Source organism: Phaseolus vulgaris, chromosome 2, assembly GCF_000499845.2.
Source record: "Phaseolus vulgaris cultivar G19833 chromosome 2, P. vulgaris v2.0, whole genome shotgun sequence".
Classification (NCBI taxonomy): Eukaryota; Viridiplantae; Streptophyta; class Magnoliopsida; order Fabales; family Fabaceae; genus Phaseolus; species Phaseolus vulgaris.
In genome coordinates, this window is record NC_023758.2 from 39687669 (window position 1) to 39707752 (window position 20084).

The window sequence follows — 20084 nt, forward strand, 5'->3', positions numbered from 1 at the left end:
CTTTTACTTGAAATATTATAAATAATTCTAATATCATATTATTAATAAACTTTAAATTTAAGTTAATCTTATTGTTTGACCCACTTACAACAACAATTAGTAAAAAAAAAACAAGTAAAATGAGTATGATAAAACAATACCGGAATCACATCTCAATCCTAATAAAGTTGGTTAAATGAGATTTATTTATATTTAATATTGGGTGTAGAAAACGAAAAGGAGAATAAGCACTAAGCAAAAATTACAATAAAGTAACGCGTGCTTTTGCGCGGAATCGTCGAAAAATAGGGATGAAACATTCCACTTACTTGTTAGTCACCTTCCAAATATGGATTAAAGCTAGTTGAATTCTAAGCACAGTTTTGATTTCTTTAACTGAATTATGCTATTCCATAAAACACTTTTCACGAAAATAATCTACGCCAATTATTATATAATTAATATAGTATAAAATAATGACAAATTTATAATATTTACCTCGTTTTCTGTATTGATATATAACGATGGAAGTAGAAACCAGCATGCTAATTAATATAGGAAAAGTGATTCCACATTGCTTAAATTATATATAATGAAAAATATTAGTTTAAATCCCTTTCTCTTTTATATGATGATCTAGTATTGCATTGTCACTGTTGGTACAAGGCTCTCTATTGTGATTGAAAACTAACGTGAAATGTACTAAGAGAAACTTGAGAGAGTTTGAAAGTATTGAAATTGGGAATTTTATTAATCGAAAACAGAGCATTACAACAACAACGTAATCTCAAGTAAAATCAATCTCTATATATTTTTTTAGTTCTGTTTACAACCTCTATTTATAAGCAAAACTAATCTAACTAACTCTAACAACTTCTTACTGTCAATGCCGCAACAGCATGGAGTTAGTTACAAGGCTAACAGAAAACTACGCTTCAGTAGCACAACCATCAGAGTCTGATCATGATAACTTGCACTACAACAACACACCTCCTAGTACAAGTTATCCAAGCTTTCCATTCCCATAAGCTTCTTCAATTCCTCAAACCTCACTCTCTTAAGAGGTTTGGTCAGTATGTCAGCCAACTGAACCTCGGTTCTACAATGCTCCACATCAAGCTTGTCTTCATTCACTTGTTCTCTAAGAAAATGATACCTCCTCTCAATGTGCTTGCTCCTGCCATGGCTAACAGGGTGTTTTGCAAGATCAATTGCAGACTTGTTATCAATCAGCAGCTTCACCTTGGTACTGTCACAAATCCTCATTTCTTCCAATAGCATTTTGATCCACATAGCTTGACAAGCAACATATGATGCAGCTACATACTCTGCCTCACACGATGACAAAGCTACCACATCCTGTTTCTTTGAGCTCCAGCATATCAATGCCTTCCCAATCATGAACAAATACCCAGCAGTACTCTTCTTATCATCCACATCACCTCCCCAGTCAGAATCTGAATACCCAAAAACTTCAATTTTCTTCAAATTGTTTTCACTTGGCATCAACACGCCATGATCAGTAGTTCCTCTGATAAACCTCAAAATTCTCTTGACTGCAAGCAAGTGGCATGACCTTGGCTGTTCCATGAATCTGCTCAATAACCCAACACTATGACTGATGTCAGGTCTAGTGTTGCACAAGTATCTCAGTGAACCAATGATCTGTTTGTACAGTGTAGCATCTACAAGCTCCCCTGGTGATTCTCTGCTCAGTTTCAAACCAGTCTCCATAGGTGTAATAGCTGGATTGCAGTTTGCCATTTTGAACCTCTTCAAAATGTCTTCAGCATACTTCTTTTGATGAAGAAAGACCCCTCTGTCAGTGAATTTAAATTCCATCCCTAGAAAATATGACAAATTTCCTAGATCACTCATCTCAAATTCCTTCATCAGCATTGACTTGAACTTCATATTCTCTTGCTCATTTGCACCTGTGATCAGTAGATCATCCACATAAAGACATAGGATTATATGATCAGACTTACTAGAGCCCTTCACATATACTCCATGTTCTGAAACACACTTAGTGCATCATGCCTTTATCAGAAAACTATCAATCCTCTTATTCCAAGCTCTTGGAGCTTGTTTCAGCCCATACAGTGCCTTCTTGAGCCTATACACCTTGCTCTCTTGACCCTTAACTTCAAAACCTGGTGGCTGCTTCACATAGACTTCCTCTTCTAATGGACCATTCAAAAATGCAGATTTTACATCCAGTTGATGCAAATTCCATCCATACTGTGTTGCTATTGCTACCAAAATCCTGACAGTCTCTAGTCTAGCTACTGGTGCATATACCTCATTAAAGTCAATACCTGCCCTCTACAGAAACCCCTTTGCTACCAACCTTGCCTTATACTTTGCAATCTCACCATTTGGCCTCAGCTTCAGCTTGTAAACCCATTTTACATCAATTGCCTTCTTCTCAGTTTGTGACACAAGTACCCAAGTCTTATTCTTCTCAATAGCTGCCAATTCCTCTTTCATAGCATCTAACCAATTTGAATCTCTCATTGCTAATTCGAGATTTATTGGTTCTGATTCAGCTAACATGTTTTCCTCAAGTAATTCACCCTCTTGGCCTATTGCTTGATCAGGAAACACATCATACTCTGTCAATCTCACTGAAGGTACCCTTGTTCTAGTTGATCTTCTGACCGCTGGTTGTTCAGGTCCAGTTTCAGTACCAACCCTGATAGGATTCTCTTCAGCATCACAGTCATCAAGAGTGGCTCTAACTGTAGGTGGTACAATTTCTCTCTGTGTTGAATTTTCATTCCAGCACCAGCCTCTTGCCTCATCAAATTGTACATCCCTACTCTTGACCATCTTGTGATCTGTTGGTGAATACAATTTGTAAGCACCAGTTGAGTGATAACCAACGAACACCATTGTTTGACTTCTATCATCCAACTTTTTTCTCAATTGTTCTGGTACATGTCTATAGCACAGTGAGCCAAACACCCTAAAGTGACCAACACTTGGCTTCTCACCAGTCCATGCTTCATAAGGTGTCACACCTTGCAGCTTCTTTGTAGGACTTCTATTCAGAATGTACACTGCAGTAGCAGCAGCTTCTGCCCAGAACCTCTTTGGCATTCCTTTTCCATTGAGCATACTTCTAGCCATATTCATTATGCTCCTATTCTTCCTCTCAGCAATGCCATTATGTTGTGGTGTGTATGGAGCTACAATCTCATGAATTATGCCCTCATTCTCACAGAATTTGGCAAATTCAAGGGAAGTGTATTCACCTCCACCATCAGTTCTCAATTTCTTAATGCTACAACCACTGTCCTTCTCAACAAGTAGCTTAAATTTCTTGAACTGTGGGAAGGTGTCACTCTTTTTCTCAATCATATATATCCACACATGTCTAGTGTACTCATCAATGAAAGTGAGAAAATAGTGATTACCTCCAATAGATTGAGCCTCCATAGGACCACACAAATCAGAATGTACAACTTGCAATTTCTGTGATGATTTCATGGGTAAATCATGCTTGAATGCCTTTCTTGCAGACTTAGCAATGCAGCATTCTTTGCAAAGTTGTCTTGGAACCTGAATTTTAGGAAGACCAGTCACCATACCCTTTGCATTCAACATGCTCAGGTTCCTAAAATTCAAATGGCCATATCTATGATGCCATGTCCAATTCTGATCATCAGCAACAGTGGTAACAAAATATTTGTGATCAATCATGTTAATGCACACTTTGAAGGTTTTGTTACTTGACAGTGGAGCTTTAAGAACCAATCTCTCTTTTGAATCAAAAAGCTTCATTTCTTTATCCACCATCTTCACTGTATAATTCTTCTCAAGTAATTGACCAACACTAATCAAGTTACTCCTCATGCTTGGCACATACAACACATCTGTGATGATAGCCTCTTTGCCATCCTTCCTCTTCACCATGATGCTTCCAATGCCCTCAGAATTCACTTGACTATTGTCTGCAAATCTGATACCTCAAGAACTAGATTCATCCAGATCTACAAACCAACCTCTGTTTCCAGTCATGTGGTTGCTGCAACCTGTGTCTAGGTACCACACATTTGATGTGTCATCATCCAATTGTGTTGTAGCCATCAACATTGCATCATCTGAGTCACTTTCTGCCAGCTGAGCCTCATCTTTCCCTTGATTGTTTGATCCTCTACTTGGACAATCTCTTGCATAATGACCATACTTCTCACAACAAAAACATTGTACCTCATTCAGATCCTTCTTCTTTGGATTCTTACTACTAGAAGCACCTTTGTTCTTGGCATCATTCTGATTCTTTGAACATTTGTTCTCAGATTCAGTATTACCCTTCTTCTTTTTCCACTTCTCTTTGTTCTTCTTGAACCATGAAGCCTCATCTTTGACCTTCTTGGTGAATTTTGCTTGCAAAGCCTGATCTGTTCCCTTCTCTATTTTCCTCTGCTTCAGCCTCATCTCATGAGCTTCCAGAGTAGCTTGTAACTCCTCAAGCTTCATAACAGAAAGATCCTTAGACTCTTCAATTGCAACTACAATGTGATCAAAATTTGCAGTTAAGGCCCTCAACACCTTCTCAATCTTCTGCAAACCAGTGACCGTTTCACCACATGTTTTCATCTGATTGGTCAAGACTACCAATCTTGAAAAGAATTCTGATATGGCTTCACCTTCTTTCATATTCAACACCTCATACTGCTTCCTCAAAGCCTGTAACTTCACCTTCTTTAACTTTTCATCACCTCCATAGAGCCTTTTTAGAGTCTCCCATGCTCCCTTCGCCGTTTCTTCCTCAATGATCTTCTCAAAGACATTACCATCAACGCATTGATGTATGATGAACAAAGCCTTTCCATCTTTCTTCTTCATATCATGATGCAAGGTTCTTGCAGCCTCATTGGTATCTGCTGCCAATTCTGCAACTCCATCATTCACAATTTCAAGCACATCTTGAAATCTGAATATGACCTTCATCTGCGCACACCACCGATCGTAATTCTCGCCTTTGAACACCGGAAGATTCGCTGGAAATTGGGAACTCGTCGTACTTTGATTTGCCATTGCGGAAATTGGATCTTAACCAATGCTCTTGATACCAGTTTGTTGGTACAAGGCTCTCTATTGTGATTGAAAACTAACGTGAAATGTACTAAGAAACTTGAGAGAGTTTGAAAGTATTGAAATTGGGAATTTTATTAATCGAAAACAGAGCATTACAACAACAACGTAATCTCAAGTAAAATCAATCTCTATATATTTTTTTAGTTCTGTTTACAACCTCTATTTATAAGCAAAACTAATCTAACTAACTCTAACAACTTCTTACTGTCAATGCCGCAACAACATGGAGTTAGTTACAAGGCTAACAGAAAACTACGCTTCAGTAGCACAACCATCAGAGTCTGATCATGATAACTTGCACTACAACAACAGTCACTGCCATCACACACTTGACTCATAATTATCATTGCTCAACTTCACCACCACTATTGTACCATTGTGTCACTACTAGTTATTGTGTCTTCTGTGTTTCACCACTTTATTCTCAGTTGTGCTTCACAAAAGATTCAGTTCCCTCTCCATTATTATATTAATCTTATACATTAATAATATTTTTAAGATGACATTAATAAATAAACTCGTGAATACAACTCAATATTTGTCTCAGCTTAAATGTATGTTTTATTAGAATTCACATGTTTACTTTTGTGAACTTGATGTTATGGCCACTTGTATATACACATTCATAATACAAATTTAACGTTTGAAATATAGTATTAATCATTTTATTAGATATTAAATTGTCTGCTTGGACAATTTAAAAGATTCATTCTTCTTTATATGATGAAGGAGCCAATTTTTTAGTTTGGTTGATTGAGTATGGGAGAAACAACAAAACAAAAGAAGTTTTAAAATCTTAGAAAGTTGCTTAATATTTTTTTTTAATTCAATATTCCTCAATTTTTAAAGATCATTTTTCTTTTCAGCTATTTTTTGGGTAAGGTTGTTTTTTTCCCATTTGGTAGATACATCATCATCTAATTGTAACTTCAAATACATGTAATGGATAAGAATATTTGGAAAAGACATTATTAATATGAGTGGAGTCTATGTACATATACCAGAATTTTTCACCATTACCACATTAGCAATCAACATGCTATAATGCATATATATATATATATATATATATATTCGGTAAACCTCATCTTACTTAACTTATTTGTCTTATATATCATTGTTCTTTATTCTCTTAACTTTCTTTTCTTTTGGGTTACCAACTTACAATACAATTTATACTCGTTTTTATATCAATTTCCTTTCTCATAATCCGCGACCCGCACGAGCCAGCAGCGGGGCAGGGCAGACTGACCCGCTAGCCCGCAAAAAATAAAAAATAAAAAAATTAATTGACTTGACAACAATGGTCCAATGGAGAAATGACAACTTTGAGTGAAAGAAAATTAGGTTTTCACTCAAAACACAACACAGTTATGTTGTTCCAAAAAACGCACACAACACACGACACATTCTCCTTTGCAGTGTCGCCGCTCACTTCGCTTGCGACTCTGCGTGGCTTCGCCTGCAATTGTTGCGCGCTACTGCCGCTTCGCTGCTGCACACCGCTACTGCCTCCACTCCTCCTTTACGTTAAAAAAAAAAAGCAGGCCAACTCACATGCAGGACGGGTCATGAAAATCAACCTGCATTTTGTATGCGGGGCGGGCCAACCTGACTCGCATTTTGCGAGTCTAAACGGGGCGGGCCAACCTGTTTTGTCACCCCTAATTTAAAGGCTTAGGACCTATACTGAGTCACATGAAGGCACTATGGAGGCACTACTAACACTTTTTGTTCACTCTTGCATGTTTTATTGAAAGTTGTCTTAAATTAATGACATATGTTAATGTAAGTTAAAAAATGTTTAATTGGAATACTCTCACATGCATAGTTTGTATAATATCAATATGCTTGCAATAGATACCAAAATGTTCATAAGTAAAGACAAGGGTTCCATATGCTTTAGAAGGGCACAAACCTATGATTTTAGCATGTTCTCTATTATGATGGTAACCCCTTTTGTAATTTTTTCCTTATGTTTTGTTGGTGATTTCCCTTCGTAATTTTGCTTTGGTAATAGAGGAACTAAGTATGCATGCATACTCTTGAAGTGTAGGTACACCTGGAAGTCAAGAGATAAACGGATAATTGATGCTACTTGATTATGAGTTATAGAAACAAAAACAGACATAATTTTCTTTTATAGATTAGAGTACTTGAAGTACTAAATATATTTTATTTTCTTTGTTAATTAATAAAAGAAAGGAAAGTGTATTTGTTTGTTTTTGTGCACTTTATTATTTTAAAAAAATGATAAAAATTGTACGTTTTTTAAATTCATTTTGAATTGATAAGTAAAAAATATTATCTCAATTGATAATAGAAGTTTTAAGGGATTTGCATTATAAAGGTAATTTTTATTTTATTATCTTACTTAAAAAAAATTATTAAATAATAATTAAAATTAAAGATAAATTTATTGATATTTAAAGTGGTTTCTATTATTAATAAAAAAATTTAAAATAATTTTTAAATTGATATTTAAATTAACAACTGATCTTTTAGATTCTAAATTAATTTTTAAAAGACTACTAGAAATTAATTTAAAATATAAAGTAAGTAGTAGCTAAAACCTTGATAATTAATGATTAAATATCAATTTAGAAACTACTTTATAAATTTTATTAATAAAAAATTATTTTAAATATTAATAATTTTGTTAGTTTATAAAATGGTTTTTAATTTAATCAAAAAATAATTAATTATTTTTGTTTTTAAAAATTATTTTTTATTTAATAAGTTTTTTAGTATATAAAATTAATGGAGTTTAAAATAGAGTAGGAATCAAACAACAAAATGAGTGGACTGTTTATCTCCCTTTTTCATGTCCATTGTCATGGATTTAGACATCTTTTGTACTGGCTAGTTTTTATTTTTATTTCGTGAGTTGTTAATTTTTCTATTGTTTGCATTGATACGACACATAAAAAAAATATTACACAAAATTAATAAAGCACTTGATATATATATATATATATATATATATATATATATATATATATATATTGTCATCATCATCAACTTGTTTAGATGATTCTATCCTAACGTCACGAAATCGACAAAAGTTAGTCAACACCTTTGCATATTTAGTCTTTTTATTTTCGATTAAAACATATAGAAAAACGAACTTCTATATTGTAAATTTTTCTAGTGTAGAAATATGTCTTATTCATTTTTCTTTTTAATGTAAATTGAATCACCATTTTGCATATCTTTTGTCTATTTTTAAAAGGATTAAAAATTAAAATTTTAATTCAAATGTTATAATTTTTTTGTTATTTTATTCGTAACCTTTGACTATATTACAACTCTATACTAAGCCCTTTCAAATCTTATAAATTTGTAGGATAGTTTTTTATAAATAGAAAAAATATATTATACGCAAAATAGTTGAGATACTCCAATCCATATATATAAATTAAAAAAAAAGTTTTGGAAAACTTGTTTAATTCATAAATTTATTTAAGTTTAAATTATAAAATCTTATATATAAAAGTCTCATGCATAATTTTATAAATGATCATTTTTTAAATTTAACATATATTTTTATATAAAACATAGGTCATCTGCGACATTTTAACATTTTATATTGAATGCTATTTTTTAATGTGACAACTTTTTTATGGGTTTTAACATCCTTAAGAAAAACATATCCTTAACGATCTAAAATATTAATATTTAATTATATTTATTTTTTAATTTAAAATATTATTATATTAATAAATCTTTGAAGCCTCTCTTTTTTATTTTTCCTTAAAAAACATCTTGCTGAGCACCAGTAAGAATCTTTAAAGTATCTTAATATCAAGTTTTTAAGTGATGTAAGAATTTTAATATATATATATATATATATATATATATATTAATAAAAATTATATAATAAAAAATAAAAAATAAAAAAGTAATGAATTTTAAAGTTTAAAGACAAAAGTTAAATAAAAAATATTATAATTAAACAGTGAAAAATTTAATTATTACAGTCGGAGTGTATGCGATTGTGATAGATATGGTTGTTGATTTGTTTACTGAAGTAATGCGAATGAGCCTAATTAATTTTCCAATTAATTAGCGCGTCTGCTTTGTTTGTTTAGAACTATTATCCAATATAAACCCACTTTGCAATTTTAACCATGTTTAAGAAATATCCCAGAATATGCACTGTAACCTTCCTGTTATTCATATACTATTTCACAACTGCTGTTTGTTCACAAAACACAAACCTTATTAAATTAACAATATTTGTTGCACTTTATCTATGCTATGATTTCCATTTTTAGGGACTTCCCATACACAACTATTTTTTAATTTCAGGTTATTATATTCAAAATATATAAATATATTAAGAGGAAAAAAATACTTAAAACTAAAACAGATATGAATAATTAATTAATATAAGCTTATATCTTGGGTGCGTAAGTTTTATATCTACATATCCATTACTTTTGTTGTTTCTTTTCTTTTCCAATTTAAACATTTTTATAAGTATTTTTTTTCTCTCTCAAATTTAGCATCTCTTTTTTGTTTTTTTTAAATAACTGCACAAAAAATCTCACATTTTTATACTTTATCTCACCATCGAAAGAAAACTGTTTTTTTTTTCGGATTTTTTTTGTTTGAAATTGGTAGACATGAATTTCTATTACTATCTTGTTTGTTGGTAGGTGTTCTCTTGATAAGATAAAAATTGAAGAAATAGTGTACGTTGTGTTCATATTATGCTTGTGTTCTTTACATTGTAATATGATTTTTGTGATTTTTGGTTTTTTTATAAGGATTGATGTACTCTAATACTCCTTTTATTTATATTTTTTTATTATTGATAAAAGGAAAACACTTTATCGATTAAATTATTATTTTTTCAAAAAAATTAGTAATATAGAACGAAAATAAATATATAAGTAAATAAATTTTTATTTAAAATGATGAAAATAATATTGATATTAATACAAGTTATTGGTCGTTGATACAATGATTAACATCAAAGTCAACACAATAAGTACTTTCCCCTTTAGATGATTTATTTCAGACTAAGAATAACTTCAAGTGTTCAAACCCTACCCCATTGGAAAACATAAAATACTATCACTTGGTCTCAACAATATTGATATATTAAATCAATTTTATATAACAAATATATCTTTTTTATCCAATTCAGGTTGAGTCAGGCATCGGTTTCAGTTAATGATGTTTGGGGGGCAATTTGGGTTGGAATTGTGAGTGAAATTTGGAAGCATAGGAACTCGATCGTCTTTAATGGAGGAGTGGCAGATGTGTTAGAAGTTTTTGCCTCTGCGCAAGTAAATGTATGGTCTTGGATTGCTGCAAAGTCCCGCGAAGTTTACTTTTCCTACCCTTGTTGGGTTATGGATCCTTTGGCATGTATACGGTTGATTCGGTAAAGCTAGTTAGCGCTTGGTTTGGTTGGTCCTTTATCCAACGATTTTGGGTGCCAAGTTAGAAGTTAGATTTTATGTGTTCTTGTAAAAGGATTGGACTACCCGTCCCCATTTATTTATTTTTTATTGCTGATAAAAAAAAAACAGAACTAAACAATATAAAGTTAACAAATTTTATAACCTTAAAATCAATTTCGTATACAATTTATGTAACAAACTTATTTTATCTAATCAATGCTATCAAGTTTTGACACTTTAAAATACGAGTCTAAAGAAATTATGTGACATAGTTATATATGAAATCATACCCACGAAATTGACGATTTCTATTAAATATTAATCATTAATAAAAATTTGTATTTAAAAGAGAATGTATTCCTAATATTTCTCGGGAATTGAAAATGATTTTGTATAATGTGAGTAAATTTAAATTGACCTTGGTTACATATATTTTAATAATGACAACATTATATAAAATGTTCTTTAATGAGACATATTATACCATTATAAAATGTTATTCTGTATATATTAATTGTACAGTGAGAAATGTTAACACTAGACAACCTTCAATATACCTTTTTTTTTTTACTTATAATTGGTGTTGAAATTTGATAGAACGTATAACACATTTTATTATTTTTCATTCATACTTTTTTTTCTTAATCTTATAATTTTCAATAATTTTTATTAAAATAAAAATATTAAAGATTTTATTGTTTGCTCTCATTTTATATCATTGTACTTAGTCAGAGAATCAATCAAACAGATAGTAGGAGAAACAAACTACAATTATATTGAATTGGAGCTTGACATAGTTACACATCCCGAATTAAGGGATTGGATACACATGATACAACAAAAGATCTCTGAAAGAGCAAACTGATTGTTGGAAACTAAACCAATTCCTTGCTGCATGTGTCAAAAAAATTAAAATAAATGGATTAAGGCAATGGAAAATGTTGGGGCCTAAACCAATCAATTAGGGTGATTAATTTAGGGCATAAATTGATTGATGTTAGAGGACGTATATGGGTCTCATTTGAGAGCACATACACGTCAAAGAACCAAAAGAACTTATTAATAAATTTATAATGTTGAGTATTCTTGTAGTGATGAATTAGTATTCACAGTTTCCTCTTCATGGTTTTTCGCTCTTCCTCTACCTCCAGCAAGTTCATGATCACTGCATCTGAAGCATCTCTCAGTATCTCCGACCAGTCCCTGAAAACGCATCAAATTTAACACTCCATGAATTGACCAAAACAGTTTAACAATAATTGAAAGAGAAAACAAAATTGATACTGTTAATTATAGTGTAAGAGAAATTTTGAATACGTTGGGTACCTATAGTATTTTTAATTTAGTATTATTTATAGTTTTATCTTGATCTTTATTTATAATATTTTCGGCATTGTAGTACGTAATATACGTACCCTTTCAAAGAATCAAAGGTCAATCCAACAGTGTATTTAGCTTCCTCGAGTGCCAAAGAGAACCTCTGAAGCTCTTTAGCAGGACAAGTTCCGTTGTCTTTGACCACAAGCTCGGAAGGTTTCACGTCGTAGAAGATGGGGATAACCCTCTTCTTTGACTCCATGAAAAGAGCGAGCTCATGGAGACAAAAATAGGACTCACAGTAACGTGGTGAAAACACCGCAACACCCACTTTAGACCCGAGAATGGCCCTGTCTATGTGGTCGAACAATCTGTCCCCAGGTTTCATGTTCATGCTGTCCAAAAACGACCGCACTTCCATCCTAGTCAAACTGTTGTAGAGCAACCCCGCAATGTTCCTCTTCGTGTCGATGCCACGGTGGTTTATGAAAACATCGCATACTGCATATACCAGTTTGCGGCACAACGTGGCTTCAATAAGTTAGCTTGGTATATGCAAAGAAAATATTTTGTTTTTGTATGTGTGAATGAACGTATGTCTATGTTGTAGGTATGATTTTGTCTGTGTTTAGTGTTTCTGGTTTTTAAATGGTGGTTGATAGAGGTTATGTGTATATATATGTGAAAGGATGCGGTAACGGGTTCGATTAACGACCACTTTTATAAGGTTGGGATTTGAATTTCAATGGATGTAGTCCATGTTAATGTCTGAACTGGAGAAAATACTAGGTATTTGAGGACAAAGAGTAAAAGTGTTTGAAAAATTTGACTGGCTAGAATGCATGTTTGGAACTGTTTGTCCTTCAAACACGTAGTTGCTCACTTTATGTGTGGGGAATCCTTAACGCAGATCCGCTGACATGGTCATGTTTAGTGATTTTGCCTTGCCTTTTGTGGGAAATTTGGAGTGTTGTTTCCTGTATATAAACTAGCTTTATTACATCAAAAAATTTATTTGAGAATTATAGTCTATAAACCTCAATAAATATTAATATTTTAATTATTTATAAAAATTTATAATTTAAAAATATTTTACATTTTATTTGTATTTTCATTAAAAAAAAGTTTTATTTTAATTTTTTTTATTATAAATATTAATATTTATTATGAGTGTAGGATCGAACATCAAAATATCATAACCCTATTTATTACATCAGTTTCAACACATCCTCTTCTATACGAAATACATCTTAACTATTAATATATACACACATAAGTAAATATTTAAGTTTTTTATGAAATGTTAGAGTCTCTTTACTAATAAGTTTCTCATTGAAATTTTCATATTAAAAAATTCATATGCTTATATATAATTTATTCTTATCAAATATCAAGAAAAGGTGATGTCAACTTACCAAATGAATACTCATAAAAATCTTATGTACAAGAAGTAGATGAGTGTTTGGATATGACTCATTTTTATAATTTTTTTTAATAAAAAACTTATCAAGTGAGATACTCATATTTTAAAACTAATTTTATTATATACTCTAGTATATATATAAACTTTGAATTTAGAATCTTATGTATTTATTTAAAAAAAATATTATAAAATGCTTCCTAATTTTTTATTTTTTTTATCAACAATAAAAATGAAATAATTGAAAGTACCAGAGATATTCCAATTTTTATACAAAACGACCTCTAACAGGTATATAGATATATATGTGTTGCCAAAAAACACAGCTAAAAGGTATTCATCCAATAAACATATCTTATCAAAATCTAGATACCTCCGCCAAATAAGTTTCTTGCTTAATATATAATTATAACTGAATGAGGAGCTGAAACTCACTAAAAAACATACAACGCAACACAAATATATGCCTAAAAACCCACATCAACTCTATCTCTACCTTACTCCCCTGTGTACAATAGATGCTAGGGATGACAAAGTAGGACAAACCATGCGGGTCGGGTTGTGATCTGCTGAGTGAGTTGACCCTAATAACTTGCATATTTTAAAAATTTAGATTTTTTTTTGCACACCCATAATTTCTTCTTGCAGCCTCATTTCATAAAAAATTGTAAAATTATCCATTACAAAATCTACAATCCAGAACACAAATTTGTATTATGGATTGTACAATCCGAAACACAAATTGTAACTTCCAGATTCTATAACTCGGGAAGTTTATGAATTTCACACTCTGGAATTAAAGAAAAAAATTCAACAAAAGATGTCAAAGGATAATTTAATTGTTTTTTTAAGTATGGGGTGCAAGAAGAAAGGGATGAAGGTACATGAAGAAACTAGCTTCAATCCGTAATTCATAACACCTTCACGAAATTTGATAATGATTTTTAAATATTTAATAGTGTTTTTATTTGTCTTTCTAAAATGCATAGATGGTTTAGGTTTCAATACTCATCAAATACTAGATGCAGTAGTCAGACCTTAATCTTTTTTGTAATAAAATTTAAATATATTATTATTATTATTATTATTATTTTATTTATATATATTATTTTATATTATTTTTTAAATTACAATAGTAATCACGTGTCTACGCGTATTACCTTAAAAATGTATATATTTAATGAAATACTTTATTAGTCAATTTATTAGTATGATTGAAATTCAAATTTCATTAGAAATCAAAACATCATTATGATTTTTTTTATCCATATCTTATGAGGCATGTGTTGTCAGAATAATACTATAAGACCATTTACCTAATTCATCTAAATAAATGAAAAATTAATTGAATAAACAAAAAAAAATTATTCAAAATTTAGATTTAATTTAATTTATTAAAAAATAATCTTTATACGGGCTGGCTCGTAAGTCCGTCGGTTAGCCCACAAGCGAGACAAGTCATAATAAAAGCAACTTGCATATTTTACGCGAGACAAGTCAAATGCGAGACAGACCTATGTGGGCCAGACTGACCTAAATTGCCATTCCTAATAGTTGCTCTTGTAAGCAAAGTTAATTCCCACATAATTTTATTCTTTTATTTGTAAAAATTAAATATATGTAAAAAATAAAGTTTAGATCAACTCACACAAACTTATATAAAGGGAAGGTGAGGGTTGAAGGTTGAGTTAGGAGATTGCAAGACGCTAGACGAAGGTGAGGAACATGAGAGGGTGAAGATGTAGCACATAAAGCTTTTTAACAGGATTAGAGTTTGGGAGGATGAAGTGTGGTTTAGCAATGTTGTGATGAGGGTTGCAGTCTTGGTCTGCATAAGTATGCGATGTGGCGGCAACACTCCTATTCTTTGCAACATCCAAGGATTTCAAAGCTCCTTCTATCATGTGTTTGCTTTGGCTATGCCCTTGAATAGGAGCTCCCGTACATGAAAATCATACTAAGGCCATTCAATGATCAGAGTTTAAACATACGTACAAATTAGTACATTAATCAAAATAAGAAAAATATGATTTTGGAAACTTATAGTTAATCTATGTCCAAGCCTTCCATTTGAGCCACAATAAAAAATTCAATGGGATCCACCACTACATTTTTTAAAATAATACAATTTCTTTGATTCCAAATACCCCATATTATAGCCATCCACATGGATTTCCACATGTTATTTCCCACACAATTAATGTCCATCAAACCAATTTGTTCAAAGTGCTTTTAAGCTTTATCACAATGTACAAATAATCTACCCACCCACGCATTGGTCATATACCACACTTAGAAGTCACTTTACAAGTAAAGAATATACGACTTACACTTTCCAGAATAATCCCACACATAACACACATCCCCTCACCAATCTGAATCCCTCTACTAATAAGATTATCATAAATTGCAATTTTCCCTATTAAGAAACGCCATGCAAAAACGTGTGTTGATTGTAAAGCTTTTAAATTCCAAAAGTATTTAAATCAGGAATGTGAAGTGGCTACACATTCATTAATTTTAAGAGAATTGCGTAAGCAGATTTCATAAAATACTTATTTGATGATTCCGCCGACCAAGATCTACCTTATTTGCAACTAGAGATACAATTTGTAGTTCCTCCATGAGAGCACTAACATGTTTGTATTCCCATTAGAACCATTCTCTTCTCCATGATAATTGCCAACACCACATATTCTCTTCCCAAACCCCATATTGCACCAAAAACCCCTATTTATTTACTGAATTCAAAAACAGCCTGGGATATCTATCTTTAAGGTTGTGATTTCCTACCCTCCTATCAGTCCAAAACATAATTTTACTCCCTATACCTATCTTCCACCTCCTACTTATGTCAAACAAGTTATTTAGATTTCCCCCACAACTTTTCTTAATATATTTCCACCACCATGATTCATACTTGAAACTACTAATATCTTTCAATCCTTTCCAAGACTCATACTTCGAATCCAGAATCTTTTTCTAGAGCCCTAAATCCTCACATCTTAATCTCCATTTCCATTTTTAATCCCCATATTGCACCAAAAACGTCACCACCAAAACCTAGATTTATTCTTCATCTAGTACTGCATAAGATCCAAATTTGGATAATATTAGGAAGAAAGTTTGTTTTTCTCATAAAAAAAATAGTCATCAAAGAAAATAAGAGTGAAAGTAAAGAAAAGAAAGAGTAAACAAAATTATGTTCAATAAACTGAATTAGGTTTTTTGGTGTGTTATGCATGTTTAATTTGTGTTTATGTTAATATTTTTATATTTTTATTTAGTCTTAAAATAAAATAATGCTAAATAAGTTTTTTTTATCAGCAATAATAAATAAATAAATAAATGGGAACCACTTCAGGAGTGGTCCAACCCTTATACATAAATAGCTAGCGCCTTACCAACCTCCAACCAAGGAACTCCTTCCAACTTAAATAAGGAACAACCAGAGCTACTCAAGAAAGTATTAAACAACCAGCCTCATACAATCCACTGGGTTCAAAACCCAGTTGGGGTACGTAAAGGAATTACAACAGGACTTTGCAAAAATCCAAGACCGAACATTTACATGTACCAGTGCAAATATCTCGAGCGCATCTACCACGCCCTTGTCGAAGGTCACCGAGTTCCTATGTCTCCAAATTCCACTCACAACACCAACCCAAATCGCCCCCCAAACGTCATTAACCACATCAGAAGCCAAACACAACTTGAATTGTTGGAAGTTTACCAAAGGGTCCTTGTGAATAACAAACGACACTCCGAGCCACTCAAAACAAAGACACCACACCCGCCAGGTAAACTCGTAGACAGAAAACAGATGACAGGACGATTCTTCCACCTTCCCACACAAACCACACACCAGATTCTCTACCATCATATATTTGCTGCAACGCATGGCAAGAATGCATTATTGGAAGTGCTTATAGTACTAATGCAGAGAAAAGCAAAGATTCTAGCGCCATTATAACTCTTTGAAACTCTATTTGTGTGTTGTACCTAATTTTCTTTTCTTTTGGAAATTAACAAATCGTGCACATCCCTTTCTACTATCCACATTTTTAGATTTTACGAGAAGAATTTTACAGTGTTGAAAGCCTCTGCAATCTCCGACAACCAGATCTTCCATCACCATTCTCATTACGCCTTAAGTGGCATGGAGGAATTTTTCTTCTTGTCTCATTTTCCAGTCAACTTTGACGAGATTGAGATCAAAAGATTTTTTCAAAGATGGATCAGATTTGTATTATGGTTTTTTCCAAAATCATTAAATAGTAATTAAATTAAATAATAAAAAATTATTAATTATTATATTAATTAAATTAAATATTATTTTAAATTAAAAATTAATAGTATTTAAAGTTATTTTTATTATTAATAAAAATTTATAAAATATTTTTAAATTGATATTTAAATTAGCTACCAAAGTTCTAGATAATAATATTTTGTGTGGGATCTAAAAGACTAGATAATAACATAGGAATAATAATTTGTTTAAGGTACGAGTGATCGATTATTCCGAAATTTTTTCCTTGTTACATTTAAATATTTGGTCTTGGATTTCTTAAAAGTTGTCTTTTGTGAAATTTTCCTTCTTAGAGAACCACATGTATGTATGCTCTCGATTAAAAAAGATTTTTAGGATGGCAGGATAATGTCTGCTTTTATTTAGGAGAGTTAGCTTTTGAGACAGTTGGATAAGGTAGGATTTTTTTATTTGGTTTTATCTAAGACGACAATTAGAGGTTTTATGTGGACATACCATATGTGCAAACCATATGTTTTTAATTTTTCATCGACGACAATATTAATTAGTGATTATGTGGCTTATTGGTTTGCACACTTAGATGGTGTATAAAAATATGGTATGTCCATATGTGTTATGTGGCACACAATGTTATACCAAGTGTCCAAACTATACTTACATAACATCGTTTAAGCCACATCACCAATTAACTTGTTGGTGAAAATTTAATAAAAAAACAAATTTTTAGACTTTTAAAAATTTTGGGATCAAATTATTTTTTTAAAACTATTGTATTAAATTAAATATAAATTCTAAATATAGACACCAAAAAATAATTAAACCAATATTTTTTAAAAAGTGTAACTTTTCAAAGATAACTTTTTATCCTTAAGAATATATCAGAATAGTAATTTTTATTCTCTAAAACTACTATATTTTTTCTCGTAAATTTAAGACATTTTTTTAAAAATAGAATCTCATAAAAATGTTGAGTATAAGCATATAATTTCTTTATCCAAAGAGTGCAAAAACATGACAAACAAATAAGAAAATCCCAATTATGTGGCACCTCACACCCTACAACGATCATAAACTCCCACAATTATGTGGCACCTCACACCCTACCAATTATGTTGCTTCAATTTGTCATCATCTTGTTGTAGAACACGGTGACACCCTTTATTTTTCACACTTTGCTTACTTTTCTTATTTTCTGTGTAATTTTCTGGAGTGTTGAAAACTTTAGGAAAAATTAAGAGAAAAGTTTTGATCTTCGTTTGTTATGGGTTGTCATGGAATTGGAATAAGTCGCAAAACGATTTCCAATCTGAAGATAAGTCAGGTGCAGCTGAGTGCCCTATTTGATTTCTTATTCTCCCTTCCAAATTGACAAGTGTGATGGTTGAAACAGTCCCGTTCGTTGCTAGAATTCATCGGATCAGAACGTAAGAGAAAATTAGCCACTATTTTAGTTTGAATAAACATCTACACTAAATATTTTTTATATAATTAATTTGCAGTAAATAAATAAGTGTTTTTAATAAATTTAATTAAAATCCATATTAAACCAACGTTCGTCAAATTTACATTTTAATTTGATCAATATTTTATATTATGATATGAGGACATTTTAACTACTTAATTATTTTTTTAAAATATTAAAATTTAACTCCGAAATAAAGATGATAAACATAAAAGAAATATTATGCTAAAGAAGTAGTGGTTTTCTATAGTCAACAACTATCTTATTTGGAGTTAGTTGTTGAATCAAATTAAATTTAAAATATAAAACTCATTATTAGTAAACTTATCGTGTATCTGGGTTTTACAGAATCACTAAATCTTTTCATAGCCAATTGAGACAAATCTCTGGTAAATTAACCTACTTAAATCATGACATCCAGTTAATTAAGAGCAACAAGACATGTCTAGATCGTATTGACCTATAGAAGTATAAAATTATAATGATTCATTCATCTATAAATAGGTTAGGAATCTCACATAACAACATGACTCATGTTGAATTATCTAACTAGGACCAAAGAATAATTATTCTTCACTAGGGTCATAAAGTGGGCGGATCGTGCGAGTCGGTACGTGGTAAAAAATGCGAGGTGACTGAACTTTTCAATCTGCTAACTCGCATTAGTCCGTCTCGCATATTTCGCAGTTCTCGTGGGCCAGCACCGGGGCGAGGTAGGTTGACCCACTAGCCCGCAAAAAAAAAATTGAATTGGTAGCAATGTCCAGTGGAAGAGTCGCAATTTTGAGTGAAAGAAAATTAGGTTTTCACTCAAAAAGCAACACAGCTATTTTGTTCCAAAAAACGCACACAACACACGAAGCACTCTCTTTTTCAATGTCATCGCTCGCTCCACCTGTGACTATGCTCGCTCCACCTGCGACTCTGTGCGGCTTCGCTTGCAACTGCCTCCTGTTGCCACTTCGCTATCGCACCGCTGCTGCCTCCACTCCTCCTCCACGTTTAAAAAAAATGTGGGTCAGCCCACATGCGGGGCGGGCCATGAAAACCAGCTCGCATTTTGTATGCAAAGCGGGCCAACCCAGCCTGCATTTTGCGAGCTTAAGTTGGGAGGGC

The 20084-nt window shown here is 31.9% G+C and overlaps 1 protein-coding gene across 1 annotated transcript; it reads right to left on the minus strand.

Moving 5' to 3' along the window:
* Positions 1 to 11605: 11605 nt before the first annotated feature.
* Positions 11606 to 17116, minus strand: LOC137809486 (probable 2' cyclic ADP-D-ribose synthase BdTIR). The gene is made up of 3 exons (XM_068610594.1): positions 16726 to 17116; positions 11915 to 12347; positions 11606 to 11702 (listed from the first exon to the last, which is right to left on the minus strand). The coding sequence occupies exons 1-3, from the start codon at positions 17114 to 17116 to the stop codon at positions 11606 to 11608; spliced, it is 921 nt and encodes a 306-aa protein (XP_068466695.1).
* Positions 17117 to 20084: the final 2968 nt, after the last annotated feature.

Bases quoted from the DNA above. Each gene is read 5' to 3' on its own strand.
- LOC137809486 (XM_068610594.1), bottom strand. From the start codon at position 17,116: ATGGTAGAGAATCTGGTGTGTGGTTTGTGTGGGAAGGTGGAAGAATCG. The intron at 12,348-16,725 runs GTATGAGGCTGG...AACTTATTGAAG, and splicing joins GGTTTTGAACCCAGTGGATT to CCACGTTGTGCCGCAAACTG. The intron at 11,703-11,914 runs GTACGTATATTA...ATGCGTTTTCAG, and splicing joins ACCTTTGATTCTTTGAAAGG to GGACTGGTCGGAGATACTGA.